General features: G+C 46.3%; 2 protein-coding genes across 4 annotated transcripts in view; both read right to left on the bottom strand.

Annotated features, from left to right (window-relative positions):
* Positions 1 to 10,292, bottom strand: part of TESMIN (testis expressed metallothionein like protein) — a 37,685-nt gene extending 27,393 nt beyond the window's left edge. The window contains exons 1-4 of the mRNA XM_065882477.1: positions 9,779 to 10,292; positions 6,236 to 6,394; positions 4,074 to 4,194; positions 2,149 to 2,225 (exon numbers count right to left, since the gene is read on the bottom strand). Of these exons, the coding sequence (XP_065738549.1) occupies positions 2,149 to 2,225; positions 4,074 to 4,194; positions 6,236 to 6,394; positions 9,779 to 10,255 (834 nt within the window). The 5' untranslated portion in view covers positions 10,256 to 10,292. The remainder of the gene's footprint in view (positions 1 to 2,148; positions 2,226 to 4,073; positions 4,195 to 6,235; positions 6,395 to 9,778) is intronic.
* Positions 10,293 to 16,536: 6,244 nt separating this feature from the next.
* Positions 16,537 to 18,491, bottom strand: part of CPT1A (carnitine palmitoyltransferase 1A) — a 62,146-nt gene continuing 60,191 nt past the window's right edge. For 2 of the 3 annotated variants that reach the window (XM_065882311.1, XM_065882309.1), the window contains one exon: positions 16,580 to 16,666. In XM_065882311.1, the coding sequence (XP_065738383.1) occupies positions 16,580 to 16,666 (87 nt within the window). Of the gene's footprint in view, positions 16,667 to 18,491 lie in introns of all 3 variants that reach the window. The other variant, XM_065882310.1, reaches the window with a different exon arrangement.

Consider the following 18,491-nt stretch of genomic DNA (forward strand, 5'->3'; position numbering starts at 1 on the left):
GTCTCATTTTCCTTTATATTATCCATTAGCATGGCTCACAGGGAAAGGAAAGGGTAGCAAAGTCAACACTGACCTAATTTTCTTCTTATCAGAAGCTTGAATAAATTTCAAGTGTTGAATAAATTTAGGTTTTGAGATTATTTGTATATATCACAGTTAAACACCCTATCCTTGTCCCTGAAAACTTGAAATTTAAAAATAAGCTTTATTTAAGAAGCATAGTCTTGGAATTCCCTGGCGGTCCAGGGAATTAGGATTTAGGACTCCGCGCTTTCACTGCCGAGGGCCTGGGTTCAATCCCTGGTTGGGAAACTAAGATCCCACAAGCGTGAGGCCAAAAAAAAAAAAGAAAGAAAGAAAGAAAGAAAAAGCATGGTCTTGGAAAAACACATTTTATTCATCTTCCTTCTTTTCTCTCTTCTGCCTGTTTTTAAATAGTGTGTAATCCCTGTTGGGGCCTGAAGACACTGAGAAACCACTCTGGGTCCAACTCCTTCATTACAAATCCGCCCCCCACCCCAAACTCCGAGTCCCACTGAGGAGTCACCCCCAGGACCCGCCCTCTTGGGTCTGGCCAAGAGCTGGGGGCCTCTGCTCTCCTCTCACTCACTTTACTGGAGGGAAGTGTTCACAGGTTACTGCAACTGTTTCCTTTGCAGTCACCCAGACACCTAATTATTGGGCCAACGTCTCCAGGTGGCAGTCCAAAGTTTTGCATTCTTTTGAAGAAAGGATTTCACAGTTCTTGGGGTTGAGACAATTCTTTGCATAAACCATATACAATTGCTCTTTTTCTCCTTTGCTTATTTAGCCCCAAAGTAAAGCAGAGAAAGAGAGATGTCTTTTCAGTACTACATAGGTGGTAAATCTAGGGCAGCTTTATACTAGAATCCATGACTTTCCTCGACAATGTCGAACTGCCTAGGATGGAAGAAATAAAACCTACAAGGGTGCTTCCCCGTCATGTCACCTGGGGATCTTGCTAAAATGCAGATTCTGTGTCAGTGAGTCTGGGGTGGAGCCCGAGATCCTGCATTTCTAACAAGCTTCCTAATGATGCCCACGCTCCTGGTCCACACACCGCACGCACTTTGAGTAGCAAAGAGCTGAAGAATGTACAGAATTGGGGTTTGGCAAGGAAGCCGGGGTTCTAGGGTTGCAGCAAAGGCATTGCTAAAATAATTACCCCAAGGTCCACACTGGATAAGAGGTCGGGGGAGCCAAAATGAGGTAGGTCTAAACACAGCCAAGGAAAAGAGGGGAGGGGCAGAAAGAGGGAGACTATGGTCCAAAGGGGCCTTTCAGTGCACGAGTTCAGTGGTAGGAAAGCAAGTCCAACGTGTGCCTTGCTGACTGGGGCCGAAACCATTAGCAAAACAAGACCGGTGGTGTGGAGGAGGCAAGGAGGTAGAGGCCTACGTGCAGCATCAACAGAGACTTGCATCAGGCGCTCATAGCATCAGGCTGACGCTCATCTCCGGCCCTGATTAACTCCTTGCCCCTCCTGGCTAATGGATCATTCGAGAAGTATTTATTTACTCACTCAGCAAATATTTCACTCTATTTATACCCACTGCCTCAGAGATCTCCTCCAGTCTCGTGGCTTTAAACGCCACCTCTGCACAATGAGCCACAGCAATGAGAAGCCCGCGCACCGCAGTGAAGAGTAGCCCCCCGCTTGCCGCAATTAGAGAAAGCCCGCGCGCAGCAACGAAGACCCAACGTAGCCAAAAATAAATAATAAATACATTAATTAATTAAAAAAAAATACAACCCTAGACTGTCAAAACTGAAAAATTAAAAAAAAAACAAGACTTAAGGAAAAGAGCACATTTTTCTTATAATTATATTTAATCTATGCATATTATGGTGTAATCATAAAAGCATTTTAAACTTTTTTTTTTTTTTTTTTTTTTTTTTGTGGTACGCGGGCCTCTCACTGTTGTGGCCTCTCCCGTTGCGGAACACAGGCTCTGGAAGCGCAGGCTCAGCGGCCATGGCTCACGGGCCCAGCCGCTCTACGGCATGCGGGATCTTCCCGGACCGGGGCACGAACCCGTGTCCCCTGCATTGGCAGGCGGACTCTCAACCACTGCGCCACCAGGGAAGCCCCCTATTGTATTTTTTTAAATTAAAACAATGACTCACTTGTTGTGTAATGAGATTTAAGTTTGCTGGTACTGGCAAAAATCTTCCTACTAAAGTAGTCATGGGTTTAGGGACATCTGTAAGGAAGACAATTACAATTAATTGATAGCATATATTGTTCCTCTCCCACTTGCACATGGAAGAAAGTACAAAAATGATCATGTATCCTGAGTTGGACATGTGCAAAGTCATTGACACTTATCTTGATCCTATTTATGTTTTCTATAAAACCTTTCTGGTCAATGTTTTTGGGTTTTGTTGTTGTTGTTTTTACTTATTACACCCTTTTCTTTGTCATAATGCTCCTTCACTCGAGCTTCCAGGGATAGCTATGCTAAAAAATGCTGTCAGTGCCCAGGTTCCCAAGCTGTGCGCTAAGGTGCCCTCCGGTGCTGCCCCGAACTCACCAGGGATGCGCTAGGCATGTCACATTCTCAAGGAGAGCACAGCACCATCTGTAGGACGCCACATGAACTGCTTTCAATTTAGCAGCACTCTTCTTCAAATGGTTACTAACTAATCAGGATGTAAATACTTATTAGGCTACCGGGACCAAACTACTTAAGAGTGGAACTGATAGGTATTTCTTTGGCCTTAGGGTGCCGTGCAAAACATCCCTGAGACACTAAGGTCCCTGTGAAACTCTATGTTTGAGTCAAAGTGCCCAGAGAAATGTGTCTTAGTCTCCTGATTGCCCACCAGCTGAACACATTTCCTGCTCCAGGCTTGTGCATTCTTTGAGTGATGTAACCTTAAGACTTCGGTAACAGGATGCATTTATTTTATGGTGATATTTAATGTGTTCACAGCAAAACAAAGGAGACTGGGCTGGGGGGGCGGTTATGATGACATGACAAGGAAATAGACTTGGAGAGCATTATGTAAATCTTCCTTCTGTAGGTGATCTAAAGGCATTAGGATTTTGTCGTGTTCCAGAAGGAAGGGAATTAGGAAAGAACCCTTCTCTGCCTGTAGAGGAGCAGATGCAGCTCTGACCCGCAGGGGCGGAGCCGGAGAAGCCGTGGCTGGTGCACAGCAAAGCGCTCCTGAAGGCGCTCTACACCATAGAAAAGTAAATGTCTGAAAGGCATGTTCCCTGTCCCTGGATAAAGAGACCACCAGGATGGAATGGGAGTCACACTCTTTCTTTTTGCACTGGGCTCCAAAGGCCCATTGATATGACATTTGGATGTAATACTGATTTAAATTATTGACAAGGTCCGTGAATCATCTGATAATGAGAGGCTCTGGTTAGGCCAAGCTTTAGAGTAACGCAATTATGTACACATAGGTGCCCAGTTTTCAAGTATTTGTGTCTAACCTTTGTAAACACAATCCTAAAACTGTGTCATTTGGCCTTTCTTTAATCATTCCTAAGTCATTTGATGGTAATCAAGTGCTTATAGATCATTTATTACTATCGCACCAGTTTAAAGACGTTTCTGAGTAAATGAATGGCAGATGAATCAGCATTTGATATAGTCATTTCAGAACTCATGGTGATTAAAGCAGGGTGGCAGTTCTCACTGACTACATGAAAACGTTTACACTAAAACATATGCAGTTTTTACCACATCTGAACAGTCCGCCCGCCGCCCAATCTGCGAAAGCTTGATGTTTCAACCCAGGTACCTCTAGCCACAGCACTCGTGGGTACAAGTAGTCACCTGGTAGGATCACAGAGCTCTCTGCAACTAGCAGAAGGAGAGGAAAGCTATCCAAGAATTTGAGATTGTCAGTACAATGTACATAAATTAATCTCTAAAGATATTTTTTTCTATCCTTAGCTCACTCATATGGGCTATGGGGATTGCCAAATTGCCTCACTGCCAACTTCACTTTTACTCTCTATACAAAGCCAAACATAGTCACTTACCAACTTCCATGTGATATATGACATATTTTTCTATTAATTTACTTTGTACCTGACTGTAGATAATTATTTTGGTCTTGATACTGAGGAACCAAATGAAGTGCTTTTAGTTCTCTTGTGCCACAATTGTCTATACACAGCATTTGTGTACCCCCTTTCAACTGACATATCACCTAAAATGAAAAATAATGATCAGGTTTCATTTTTCAAAAGATATCCAGTAATATGAACCTAAGTAAACTTATATCTGAGAACACAGTTTTAATCCAGAATTTAAGTTTTCATGGAGAGCGGTAAACTAGAGACATGTTCTCAGTTTCCTACCCTGCAATAACGTGCTCTCTGGAGGTACCACAGGGCAAAACCCCTGGGAAATGTCTTGTGAGACGTGCTTAGTGTGTTAAGAGAAGTTCCTGCTCACGCCTTTCTCTGCAGGTGTCTGGCCCTTGAGGTTTAGGGTAGGGAACAGGTGACTGTCAGCCCGAGCTTCCGTCACCTGTCCACGTGCTCCGTGGTCATCGTAAACGGAGAGAGTGTGCCGATGCAGACCCGGCCCCATTCAGGTCCAGTGAACTATACGAAGGACTTTGCCCCCCTGCCTCCATCTCTGTAGCTGATCAGATACTTAGAATAATCGTCAATTTTACGGCAGCTGTTCTTTCCTGCCACGTGCACATGTTATTAGTTAACATGTAGGGTGTTTTTAAAATACCCACTTATTTCATTTCCTACAAGTGCGGTTTAGAAAGGTTAACCCTAAGATCACCTAATTGGGCTCCGACCATAAATACGTCCTCAGTGAGCCGGGTGAGTTGGCCGGTCAACCACACCAGTCAGCCCTGTCCACAGCGATGCAGCTTGAACATGAAGGTGAGAGAAGTCACTTTCTGCTTGCACATAGCTTCTAATTCTGATGGTAAAACCACAGATACCCAGAGAAGCTATGGCTTCTGCTGTTAGGTTGCCTTTGGGTTTCCTAGACAGGAAAACCCAAATAACCATAAAGGATCAATGTTACCAAAATAACACACACAGAGCCTACGTTAATGAGGTGCTGATCACTGGGTCAAATCTTCAGATCATCCTGACGGTGGATAAGAGGCCAGCATTCATGTTTGGTTGGAATTTTATTTGTATGTGGAGGATAAAGTTATAGCCACAGACACACAGGTGCACAAACTGGGGGGAAAGGCTCAGAGTGAACCTTCCAGGCCTCTGCCTATTGCACAATTCTGGGCTCTGCCCTGTCCCTCCTGGGAGCCTTCTAACATTCCTCAGGAGGCTGGTGGGACTGGAGGAGATCTCACCCTGCTCACCTGCTCCAGGTGTCCTGGAACAGCTCTGCTCCCAGAACCCACGGGCCTGAGAACCACGGACAGGGGCGAGTACTGGTGTATGCCACGGCTAAGCCAAGTTCATGATGAGCTCATTTTCAAGTATTTTCTAGTTAAAGTATATGCCTTAGGGCTAAGGCCTCCTTTATCGGAATCAAGAGCTGGTGGGGGGACGGCAGATGTTGGCTCTCTGGGCTCCACTAAAATAAAGCTTGGGGCTGGGCTCCCCAGCTCCCCCCACTTCCCAGTCCTCAGGACACCGAGACCTGGAGTCCTCAACGTACCACTTACAAGAGGACTATGTAACATCTCTGTTTTCTTATCCATAAAACGTAGATAAAAACAATGCATACCCTACAGAGTTGATAGAGGATTAAATGAAATTACAAACATGCAAAAATATCGCATAAATCACAAATGTTACTGATTACCTATCTTACATGCATGTGAGTTAGTATCAGGAATTTGGAGGCAGGAAGGAAGGAAAGCAGCCTCTGTGCTGCAGCCACAGAACTGGAGTTTCACCATCCCAGCAACATGCCAAACCATGCAGCTCAGCCAGCTGCCCTGCTCCTGGGCCAACCGCTGGTCTGCATGGACTGATGTCACTTATGGCTTCTCTCCTTAACAAAGAGAGCGGTGTCCTAATCTTTGTTTGATTTGCTAAGATCAAGTAGAAATGAGAACCTTAGACGTGACAGAAACATTACAAAGGCTCTAATTATATCCCTCTTTTCATAGATAAGACAACCAAAAATGCTGATACAAGTAAACAGAATGAAAAATAATGACTGAAAATATATTACTGTTGACTTAGTAATGGTAAGGGTCAAACATTTGATATAATGTTAGTCAGACACATTTTCTTTGGCATAATTACCATTGGGTTAGAGTCTTTCTTATGAGAGCAGCCAGAGGCATCCTCTGCTTCTTGCGCTGTTGGGAACTTGCAACAGGACTCCTGGGCCGGAAGGTTCTGAAAAGTTGCTTCCTCCAGATTGTTACTTGTGATAGTACCACCTGCTTCCTTGATTTCAACCTAAAAAAGCAAACGTTATTTTAGAAATCACATTTTGGACGTTGTACTTTACAGTTGCATAATACAGAAAATTCTTTGCAGAAGTTACTTTTTTTTTTCCGGTACGCGGGCCTCCCACCGCCGCGGCCTTTCCCGCCGCGGAGCACAGGCTCGGGACGCGCAGGCTCCGGACGCGCAGGCTCAGCGGCCATGGCTGACGGGCCCAGCCGCCCCGCGGCACGTGGTATCCTCCCCGACCGGGTCACAAACCCTGCGCCACCAGGGAAGCCCCCTAGAAGTTACATTTTTTAAGTAAAGAGCAGCCTTACTCTTAGTGTCCTCTCTTCCCAACTATTATTCTCTCTCTGGGGCAGCAAGATGGGGTGACAAGTCCTCTGACCAGCCTCACTGGGGATCAAGGACCCCGAGGACAAGGACCATCTGCCCACGAGGTGTGGAGATGTGATTTTAACGTGGCCCTCTTGCTGCTTCAAAAACACAGTATAAGTAGCTTGAGAAGATTCTGCAGTTGGTCAGCTGCCCCTTGAGCTCCTCGACAACCCCCTACTCCAAAGGAGCTGGCTGCCTCATGGGACCTTCCTTAAAACCGCGTGAAATGCTGCTCCTCTATTGCCACTTTCGGAGCACACTCACTAGGCTGTATTAATGCTCTAGTCTATTGTTTGGCTTTTCCATCAAGAAGCCTGACATCCTTGCTGATGTTTCAGTAATATCTATATTGTAACTTACAATGTATTTAGAGTAATGCTTATAATTAAATAGTAGCGCTTCCCTAACTGAATGGTAGGACAATAATTAACATGAAAACAGTGAGGGTAGGGAATAACTGCCAACTTTAACTTTGTTTTTAAGCTATCCTCTGCAACGACTCAGTGACACACCGGCAAAATTACCAAAAATAGGGAGAGATACCAATGATGTTACTGAAAATCAACAGAATTTAAAAAACTAAAAAGTCTCGATGATTAAAAAAATAATAACCATTAGATTTAAGTGTTTTAAAATCAAGGTGCTTCTTTCTAAGATTTGATAATGTGCGGAGGATTGGGAAGCGGCAGTCAACCTGCTCTCACATCATCTCTCCCTCCCCTCCTTAACCTCCACCTGCCCAGATTGCCTATTTGAGAGTACAGGTGAGCTTCCCCAGAGGCCAGGAGGCAGGTCATAAAGTCCTTCAAAGAAGAGTGATTCTATAGTAACTTTCTGAAGACCTCATATAAAATCACAGCACAGACAACTATCTTTCAAAGTGTGGGTGTTGACTCCAAACTTGGAGATCGTCTAACTTAAAATCTGAGATCTAAACGATTAATAGTTTTCATGGACTGCCAAATCCCTTAGCACAGCAGACTAGCATCTAGGTATAAATGTTTCAAAAGACAGAGGAAAGTTTAGCTATATTTCAAGTTATAACTTTATTTAGATATTTCAAATTTTATAGAAACGTAGAAAGTTTTCAATTTTCCTCTGCTTTCTGCTTTGGGGAATTTGTCATGTACACATCATCAAAGTTTATTTTTATTTTTAAAAATTATTTATTTATTTATTTATTTTGGCTGTGCCAGGTCTTAGTTGTGGCACGCGGGATCTTTGTTGTGGCGTTGGAACCCTTAGTTTCGGCAGGCATGTGAGATCCCAGGCCCCCTGCATTGGGAGCACGGAGTCTTACCCACTGGACCACCAGGGAAGTCCCACTTCATCAAAGTTTAGATTTAACTTATCTCCCTGTAATTAACAAATACTTATACAGTAAATATATCAATTCCTCAGCCCCATGCAACTGATATCTGAACTACTTACAGTATAGTAAAATCCTATTTTTACAGAATAAACAGAGGTCAATATGTGGGAATGAATTTCTAGAAAAAGGAAATTAGCAATTAACCCTGAATATTTACTGAAAAATAATGCCACTCTGTTTAAAAGACAAACACGTCCATGCTAAATCTTTTTCATTTTATTAATGAATTAGGAAATTGTCAATAAAAATTCAAAAAAAACCAAAGAAATATCATCCAAATAGTCTCTCCTTTATTTTGCTAAAATTGAATTACATTTAAAGAGAATTTACTATTTTAACGTGAGCTAGTTCCTTTCCTGCTCTGGTGAATGCTCACTGAGTCCCCTTGGTACAGGAAGGGAGCCATGCTAGAACCAACAGGCAAAAGGTGCTGGGACACACGCTTGGTCTGGTAGCAAAATGGAGTGTCTGACATTTCAAGCCATCTGAAAAAGACTCCGAGGAAGACCTCTGCACCAGCTGAAAGCTGGTGGGACTAGGTATGCTCTCTGGTTTCTCTAGGCCTCAGCCTCTCCTCCCCACCTTTCCTGTGCACTAAGGAGCAGTGATTATGCTCAAAGAACACCAGAAAACAAATCTAAGCTCCTGCTGCTACGGCTTATGATATGCAAACAAAGTCAGGCTCCAGCCATCTCAACACCAATTCAAAAATGTTCCACAAAAGCTTAATTTATGACTTACTGAAATGATTTAACAGCTGAGTAATCTAGTTTTCCAAACTAGATCCTTTTGAGGGGCCAGTACACATTTCCTTACAAACCTTTGTTTCCCTTAAAAACTGGTTTGTTTAGCTTCAGCAAGAACAGAGCAGAAAAGGGGAATTCCCTGGCGGTCCAGTGGTTAGGACTCTGTGCTTTCACTGCCCAGTGTCCGGGTTCAAAATAAAGAGATAAACAAACAAAGCAGAAAATTGCCACAGCCAAAGAGGGTAGCCGGCCGACAATTACCATGAATTCGTGTAGACTCTGATTCATATTACATACGCTTGAGGAGCAACCACTTACTAGCAGAGGGAAGCTCTAACACCTTGATTTCAAGGCTCATCAAACACAAGTACTAACTGTGAGTCCTGGCGGTGAATTACAACCCTTATCAATCTAAAGGGGAAAACTGTAAAAGCTGAGCACGTAAAGACTCCCACTGCATTTGTTTTCACAGACACTAGGGTTTCTTTCCTAAAGCCGCTTTTAAAACTTTCTAGGGACTTCCCTGGTGGTCCAGTGGTTAGGGCTCCGCGTTTGCACTGTAAGGGGCACAGGTTGGATCCCAGGCTACAGAGCTAAGCTCCCACATGCCTGGCTGCAAAAAAAAAAAAAAATCTACTTGTTTCCCTCCTCTTTTGTTGTATGATCTCTGCTGGGTTAGGCCAGGTTTGAACCAGGGACCGAGGACCTAATTCACCTTCAGGTAGAATGGCTTGGCTGGGTAATGCATCTCGCGTCTAGCAAGGGATGTGCCCTGTTGGGAATGAGTGAATCCGATCAGGGATGCTACTGACACGAGAAAAATCTTGGTGGAAGCAGGAAGTCTCCCGTCTCCACTAGGGCAGGGGTGCAGGGGGTACTGTGAGACGTGGATCTTACTGGAATCACGCGGACGCCGGGGTGGGCGGCTTCTTCCCTGGCCCAGGTGCCCAGGGGCCCGACGGCAGGACTCCTGTGCGGGGTCAGCACGGAGGACAGGAAGTAGAGGTTGTAGACGTGCGGCTGCTGGGCGGCGGGAAGAACGGTGTCTTCCAGGGGATTGAGCTTGGGAAGACTCGGGAACTCCCCGCGCGTTTCCTCATCTCCGTTCTCATCCACCAGCAGCTCCACTTTGACTTTGCCCTTGCAGTCCCCGTCGAGCGGGGCGTTGAAGGCGTGCAGCAGGGGCTCTTTGGGGTCCGCGGAGCCCAGGTACGCGTCTTTGAAGACGTGGAACTCGTCTGCCTCGTGCTTCACCGCCACCGGGGTTTTCAGGGGAAGGTTTTCAGGAACAAACAGACTCTCGGCGCTGAAAAGGTCTGTCACCATCTCGTCCTCGGGGCTGCACATGCCGCCCAACAGAGGGGCCTCTTCCATGTCCACTGGCGGCACCCGGGCCCGGGCATCGCCCCGCACCCGGCGCGAGGGGGATCCGGCGGGAACCGCACACCTGCAACGACGCGGCCCAGTCAGGCGGCGGCCCCCACCCGCCCCGGCCGCCGACCCAGGGGGCCCGCCGCTCCCGGGGATCTGACCCGGGGGGGCCCGCCGCTCCCGAGAGGCCGGCCTAGGGGGCCAGCCCCCCCCCGCACCGGCGAGGCCGACCGGAGAAGGGGCCCTGCTGGCCCGACCGGCCGACTGGGGCTGAAAGGGGCGGGGGTCCGTCATTCCCGAGGGGCAGACCTGGAGGTCCCGCAGCCCCTGACGGGGACGACTGGAGAGGGGGTCCCGCCGCCCCCCCGAGGCTGACTAGGGGGCCCACCGTCCCCCTCCCCTCTGCAGACCCGAGGCCGGGCCGGGGACCGCGGGGAAACCCGACGGCGGCCGGGGTCTCAGGCACAGGAGGGGCGCCGAGTCAGGACTCCTCAGACGGCGCACCTGTGGCCCCGGCAGCTGGCAGAGCGCCGAGCGCGGGGGCGGGGCCGAGCAACTGGCCGTTGGGGAGGAGGCGGGGCCACGGACTGGGGCAGGGCCAGGGGCTCGCGGAAGCGGGGCTCGCGGAGGTGGGCGGGGCCAGGGAGAGGCGGAGGCGGGGCACCGAGGCGGGGTCAGAGGGTGGGAGAGGTTGGGGGTGTTGCGAAGGCGGGGTGCAGAAGTTAGTGGGGGCATGGGCGGGTCCCGGAAGTGCGAGGGGATAAGCAGGAATGGGGCGGGGGAGGCGGCCCCCGTGACAGTGCTGGAGGGTGGTGGGCGGGGCGAGCTGGGCGGAGTCGGGGCCGGAGGCCAGGGACCGGCCAGTTGAGGGGAGGTGGACGGGGAAGGACACTCCCGGGACCAGCAGCTCCAGGCTCAGGTGGGGAACCAGAAGCCCCCCAGGCCAGTCTGAGGTAGCGCTGGCTGGGACTCCCTGGCTTGACCTCAGACCTTAATCTTGACCGTGTAGTTTTTCTGCCCTTCAGCTCCTCAGGACAGAGCCCGCCCAGCCACGGAGCACCGCGGGTGGGTGGACGGCCAGGGATCGGCACATGCAAGTTCCCAACCTAGCGTGCACTTCAGGTCCTTGGTGCTGGAGTTTGGGAGGAAGACTAGGCGTCTCTTGTCAATGTAAGCAACCCAAGGACTCCGGGCTTTCACTGCCAAGGCCCAGGGTTCAATCCCTGGGTTTAGTCCCTGGTTGGGGAACTAAGATCCTTCAAGACCCTCGGCGCGGCCAAAAAAAACAAAAAAAAGTAAGACATTCGCTTTCTAATCTCACTGAAAAAATACGTTCCTAAATCAAACAGTAATAACCAAGGCACACCAGCACTATGCACTATTTGTCTGTACACTTCAGCGTTCAAGAAATCGCAAGAAAATTTTGCACAGTCGACAATCCGGAAATTTAAGGCACAGCTTTAAGTTGCTGGGACTTTCTTATCTGAAAAATTATAATGGGACATTAAAAGTTGACATTAAAAGAACATAATGTAATTAAATTCTCACTGTTGGAATTTTCCTACCATGTGAATGACTTAAAATATATTCCCAGCCACTAGTTCATTGCAAACATACTTGCCTTGAAATACTGTCCAGTTCTTGGAGAATTCATTTCCTGTGTGCCTATGATCTATAGGGCAGGACTCCATAGAAAGCTTTAGTTGCTTCTTCAGATTAAAATTAGGACAGATTTTTTCTTTAGTTATACAGAATGTCCTTAATTTAGGATTTTTTTTATAGTAGGTCCTTGTTGGTTATGTTTTAAATATAGCAGTGTGTACCTGTCAATCCCAAACTCCCAATCTATCCCTCCCCCACACCCTTCCCCCCAGTAACCATAAATTCCTTCTCTAAGTCTGTGAGTCTGTTTCTGTTTTGTAAATAAGTTCATTTGTATCATTTTAATTTTTTTTAGATTCCACATATAAGCGATTTCATATGATATTTGTCTTTCTCTGACTTACTTCACTTAGTATGATAATCTCCAGGTCCATCCATGTTGCTGGAAATGGCATTATTTCATTCTGTTTAATGGCTGTGTAATATTCCATTGTATATATGTACCACATCTTCTTTATCCATTCATCTGCCAATGGACATTTAGGATTTTTAAACTTTATAATGGTTGGAAAGTGATATGCATTCAGTAGAAACCACCGGACGCGCAGGCTCAGCAGCCATGGCTCACGGGCCCAGCCGCTCCATGCCATGTGGGCTCTTCCCGGACCGGGGCACGAACCCGTGTCCCCTGCATCGGCAGGCGGACTCTCAACCACTGTACCACCAGGGAAGACCCAAACTTCAAATTTTGAATTTTGCTCTTTTCCCAAGCTAGGGATATGTATGCTCCCTTCTAGTGATGCTGGGCAGCTCTCAGACACGCAATCACAAGGATAAACAACCGATACATTTACAACCATTCTGTTTTTCACTTTCAGGACAGTATCAATAAATTCCATGAGATAGTCAACACATTATTATAAAATAGGCTTTGTGTTAGATGATTTTGCCCAACTGTAGGCTAATGTTAGTATTCTGAGCACATTTAAGGTAGGCTAGGCTAAGCTATGATGTTTGGTAGGGTAGGTTTATTAGATGCATTTATGACTTACTGTGGGTTTATCAGGACTTAACCCTATCACAGGTCGATGAAGACCTGTATAGTACATAAACCCTCCTACCGAAATAATTAAATATTACAGATAAAGCTGAAGTTCCCTTGGGTTCCATACCATCCACAATCACACTGCCTTTCAAAGAGGGAATCCCTGTGAAGTCTGCTGTGTATCTTTTCAGCCCTTTCTCTGGAGATCAACATACACATGTGCATGTGGATCTCCTTACTCTTTTTTTTTTTTAAATTTTATTTATTTATTTATTTTTGGCTGTGTTGGGTCTTCGTTTCTGTGTGTGGGCTTTCTCTAGTTGTGGCAAGCGGGGGCCACTCTTCATCGCAGTGCGCACGCCTCTCACTGTCGCGGCCTCTCTTGTTGCAGAGCATAAGCTCCAGACGCGCAGGCTCAGTAGTTGTGGCTCACGGGCCTAGTTGCTCCGCGGCATGTGGGATCTTCCCAGACCTGGGCTTGAACCCGTGTCCCCTGCATTGGCAGGCAGATTCTCAACCACTGCACCACCAGGGAAGCCCTGGATCTCCTTACTCTTAATTTTATGGCTGGAAAAGCCACATCTTTTTGAACTCAGCTGAGTTTGGGGGCAGGCCTGAGAATGCAACTCAGGCTTCCCAAACTCTAGGCAATATAAACTGAAGAACCCAAGTGAAAACCGTGAAGAGCTTGAATAGCCTGAGAAGCACATCAACCCCCGGGCCGCACCGCTCACTCCTTCACACATCAGACATTGCTAGTGAGCAGTCCCCATGGGTCAGGCGTGCATGGCCATCTGTGTGTCACCATGCCGGGCAGGATCAAAGGCCTGGAACCTTTGAGCACCTGCAGTTCCGAGATGCTCCTCTGGCCCTGCTGGACTGGCCAAGGCCGGCCCTGTCTTGTCATTCAGGTCTCAGCTCAAACCCATTTTTATTTTTTCCGGCCATGCGGCTTGCTGGATCTTAGTTCCCTGACCAGGGATGGAACCCGGGCCCCCTGCAGAGGAAGCGAGGAGTCCTAACCACTGGACCACCAGGGAATTCCCCCAAACCCATTTCTAAATCAGCCTCCTCCCCAAGCCAGCTACTCTTCCCCCACCCCACACACACACGCATACAAGTGCCAGGGAACCCTTAAGATCCTTTGAGAGGTTTCCTTGGTTCTCAACCTCCTCCCAATGAAATTTGATCTCCACGACAGCCAGAACCTTTTGGGGTCCCCGCTGTATTCCCAGTGGCTACAACAGAGCTAAGCATACAGTAGGTGTTCAATAAGAACTGTGGAGAAAACAGAATTCATGGATTTAACAGGTATTTATTGAGCACCTATTATGTGTCAGGCACTGTTCTAAGCCCCGGGGCAAGGGTGAGGATGCACAAATGAACACAGCAAAACCCACAGCCCTTCTTAGCAGCCACTCTTCTCTGTCAGGTGTGTGAATCGAGCGATGTCCACTCTGCCCAACCCGAGGCCTTTTCTGCATATCTTGGTCGGTCACCTTTGTCCCAAGTGCCTGAGCCTGGTACTTGACCTATAGCCTCCGTATCAGTATAACAAAAGAGACAGAAAACAATACTGTGGTAGACTGGGATTAATGTTTTTATTAATGATAACATTCATACTGCATTTCTAAGATTTATCCAAAAAAGCATATTGTATTTACATGCAATGGCCAATTCAAGATAACAAATTCAGACCACAGCTCCGTTAAGACTATGGCTTATTCCAAATTCAATTAAATACATCATACTCCTACCTCCTGCTTTCAACACGAACAGTAAAAACCCACTCTTCCTCCTTTTAGGGAATATAAAATTGCATTGATAACTGCACGGATTAGCAGTGATTACATTTGAAACACTTAAAACCTGAGAGACAAGCCCAAATAAGTCTGAGTGCTAACACGTCTGTGCTCGAATTCACCTGTGAATCATAATACAGACTGGTCAGTGGTCAACAGTGTATGATTTCAGTGGCCCTGGCTTCGACTGGAAGCTACGCCTCGCTGAGGCAGAGGGGCTGTACCCTCACGCCTCCTTGACTACATAACACAGATGAACAGGGCCTTTTGTTGCTGTGGTGGTTAGATATCCCTTTTTGCTTTTTTTTGTCTGTTCTCATTTCTGCTTGCTTTTAAAAGAAAAAGTCTTTGGCCCATTTAGGTGGGGTTTTTACATCACAACATGTACAGGAATAAAATATGCACGTGCTCTGCAGCGAGCGCCTTCCTCTGGCTCCAAGGGTTCGGCCTCGTCACCGAATCAGTGGAGTTCAGAACTCTGAGAGGCGAGCCCCACCAGAACATAGTGGTCAGAAAAATAAATACATGATTTTAACAGATGGACAGCTAAGCTTGTCACTACAGCCCAGAGGCAGTGGGTATTATTTCATTCCATGATCCATTCTTTTTACATTAAATACTGAAGACGATTCAGTGCCTCATCGCTTTTTGGTCACTCGATCAAGGCACTCCCATCCGAAGGGTAGGCTGTGTTAAACCCAGCACCTGTCACCTGCGACATTCTAGGAGGTCACCGATAACCCATCTCCCTCCATCTCCCTGGAAACGGGAGTGGGTCTCCTCTCTCACCAGCTGGGATGCCCAACCCTGACTGCCCTGAGGTTTGCTTTTCTCAAGTTTTGTTCCTTCCTCAGTGGCAAATGTCGCCAGTTTGGGTAAGCAGGAACCCTGAGGCACCTAGGATGTTTGATTTTTCAGTGAGTACTCCAGACACATAATCTTCGACCACCACATCCCTCGCTCCCCATTTCTGAGGCACGCCCACGTCTTCTTTTGCAGCTTAAGGAGGAAGCATAAGGAAGGCAGTCTGATGGGGGAATGCAGCACAGCTGCCCTCGTAAGGGAACTGGTCCTTCTGGGATACAGGGACACCACAGTAAAATGCCTACATAGGGTTATCCACCCAGTAAGTTGAGAAGGAGTAAGACACCCACAATTCCACCTAAAGACTTTACAAAATAAATCTCTCGTGCAGTCTCCCTTACATTTAGGGCCTTCCGTTTTTAAGGCACTGGGTTTTGAAGACTTGCAAGGTCAGGAAAACTAAAGATAAGACATACTACATGCTTCAAACATGGAGAGGCAAATGCAGACGGCCAAACTAGACAGTGACAGAGTTACCACAGGGACAGAATGGGTTCCAAAAGCACAACTTTTCTTGGTTAGTGCATTGCATGCGCGTTGGCCATTAACTGCTAACATCTGCAGCTTAAACAATGCTTTTCTCTCGGAAGGAAACAAATGTTTACATCGCTCTGATAAAATTAAATGCCCGTAAGTACCAAGTGTCCAGTGGCCACCAAGGAAGCGTGCCGGGTCGGTCGTTTCCAACGCGTATGAAGCCACAGCCCCACTCATTCCATAAATCGCTCAACGACAGTTTCACCCCTTAAGAAACACAAGGCGATGGGAAGACCTTAGGGGGGACTTTATCCAATGTCCCCCAGGTTAGGACCTGCTTGGAAGGAGTAGGGTTATACTTCATGGGGTGGAGCCTGCCATCTAGAAAAGCAAAAACACCAAACCCTCGAAGGAAAGGAAACGTCTGAGTCTTTTAGAGCAAATTTTCATCCTGAACTACAATCAGGATTCACAGCTATTTTTCATTTGGTTTTTCATCCGAAGAGCTCATTTTCCTTCCCGGCAGTGCTAAGGGATTTACTTTTTGGAATTGGAGCTGAGCCCGAACAAACTCACGATGTCAATCATTGCTTGTTTCAGGTTCTTCCCGAAGCGATGAGAATCCTTTCATTTAAAAACAAAAAACAGAAACAGGTTACAACGTGGAAATTCTCACATTTCAAGCCTTTTCACTTATAATCTGACTCGAAGAACTAACGTTCCTTTTTGCCAATTCTCTAAGCTTTGACTTAGACACTTAATCATTAAGTTATAGCGTCTGGAGAGATGTTAAGGGTTAACAAAGATAGCAAACATGTTTGTGTGAGTGTGTGTTTTTTTTTCTTTTCCATGATAGGTTATTACAAGACACTGCATATAGTTCCCTGTGCTATACAGTACGACTTGGTTGCTTACCTATTTTATATATAGTAGTGTATATTTGTTTTGTTTTGTTTTTGAAAACTAAGGTGCTTTATTTCTTTATAAAAACAACTTATCAAGAGTAGTTTGGGGCTTCCCTGGTGGTGCAGTGGTTGAGAGTCCGCCTGCCGATGCAGGGGACACGGGTTCGTGCCCCGGTCTGGGAAGATCCCACATGCCGCGGAGCGGCTGGGCCCGTGAGCCATGGCCGCTGAGCCTGTGTGTCCGGAGCTTGTGCTCCGCAACGGGAGAGGCCACAACAGTGAGAGGCCCACGTACAGCAAAAAAAAAAAAAAAGAGTAGTTTGAACAGTACTTGTCTTATTCTTGTCATATAACTTATTGTATGGAGCAAACATCGTTTCCATGCCTCAGCTAATTGTCACACACCTGTTGAAGTTTCCATTCGCTTCCAACACTTTATCTTTTGCAGTGAAACAACTCTGATAGTTTGTTTTCTTAATTTAATTTTTATTTTATAGTTGATTTACAATGTTGTGTTAGTTTCAGATGTACAGCAAGGTGAATCAGTTATACATATATCCATTCTTTTTCATATTCTTTTCCCATACATGTTATTACAGAATATTGAGTAGAGTTCCTTGTGCTATACAGTAGGTCCTTATTGACTATCTACTTTATATATAGTGATGTGTATCTGCTAATCCCGAACTCCTAATTTATCCCTCCCCACCCCCTTTTCCCTTTGGTAACCATAAGTTTGTTTTCTATGTCTGTGACTCTATTTCCATTTTGTAAATAAGTTCATTTTTATCATTTTTTAAGATTCTACATATAAGTGATTGCATGTGATATTCGTCTTTCTCTGTCTGACTTACTTCACTTAGTATGATAATCCCTAGGTCCAACCATGTTGCTGCAAATGGCATCACTTCATTCTTTTTTATGGCTGAGTAATATTCCACTGGGCACACGTGCGCATGCACGCGCGCACACACACACACACACACACACACACTACATCTCCTTTATCCATTCATCTCCTGATGGACATTCAGGTTGCTTCCATGTCTTAGCTATTGTAAATAGTGCTGCTATGAACATTGGGGTGCATGTTATCATTCTGAATTAAGAGTTTTCTTTGGATCTATGCCCAGGAGTGGGATTGCAGGGTAATAGGGTAGCTCTATTTTTAGTTTCTTAAGGAACCTCCATACTGTTTTCCATAGTGCCTGCACCAATTTACGTTCTGTGTGGGTGTGGTTTCCCCTAATCTAAGGCTTCCCCTAATGTCAATGCGTTACATAAAACACAATAAGCAAGTGAATTCCAATCTTCTCTGTTAAAGGTGAACCTGGCATTGCCTGTCAGGCTATGTACAATGTGGAAAGGAGAGAATATAAATAAGGATTAAATGTGCCATGCTAGGAAGGTGGTCACGGGTTCACAGAGAACGCTGCAGACCCCTGCTTCAATGTGTATATGTATTTCTTAGCACGGGTACACGAACCTTAACCCACCCTCCAATGTTACAGAGAGTCTGGAGGCTGTAGAAGCACTCCAACATC

Source organism: Phocoena phocoena, chromosome 8 (genome assembly GCF_963924675.1).
Source record: "Phocoena phocoena chromosome 8, mPhoPho1.1, whole genome shotgun sequence".
NCBI classification, from domain to species: Eukaryota; Metazoa; Chordata; class Mammalia; order Artiodactyla; family Phocoenidae; genus Phocoena; species Phocoena phocoena.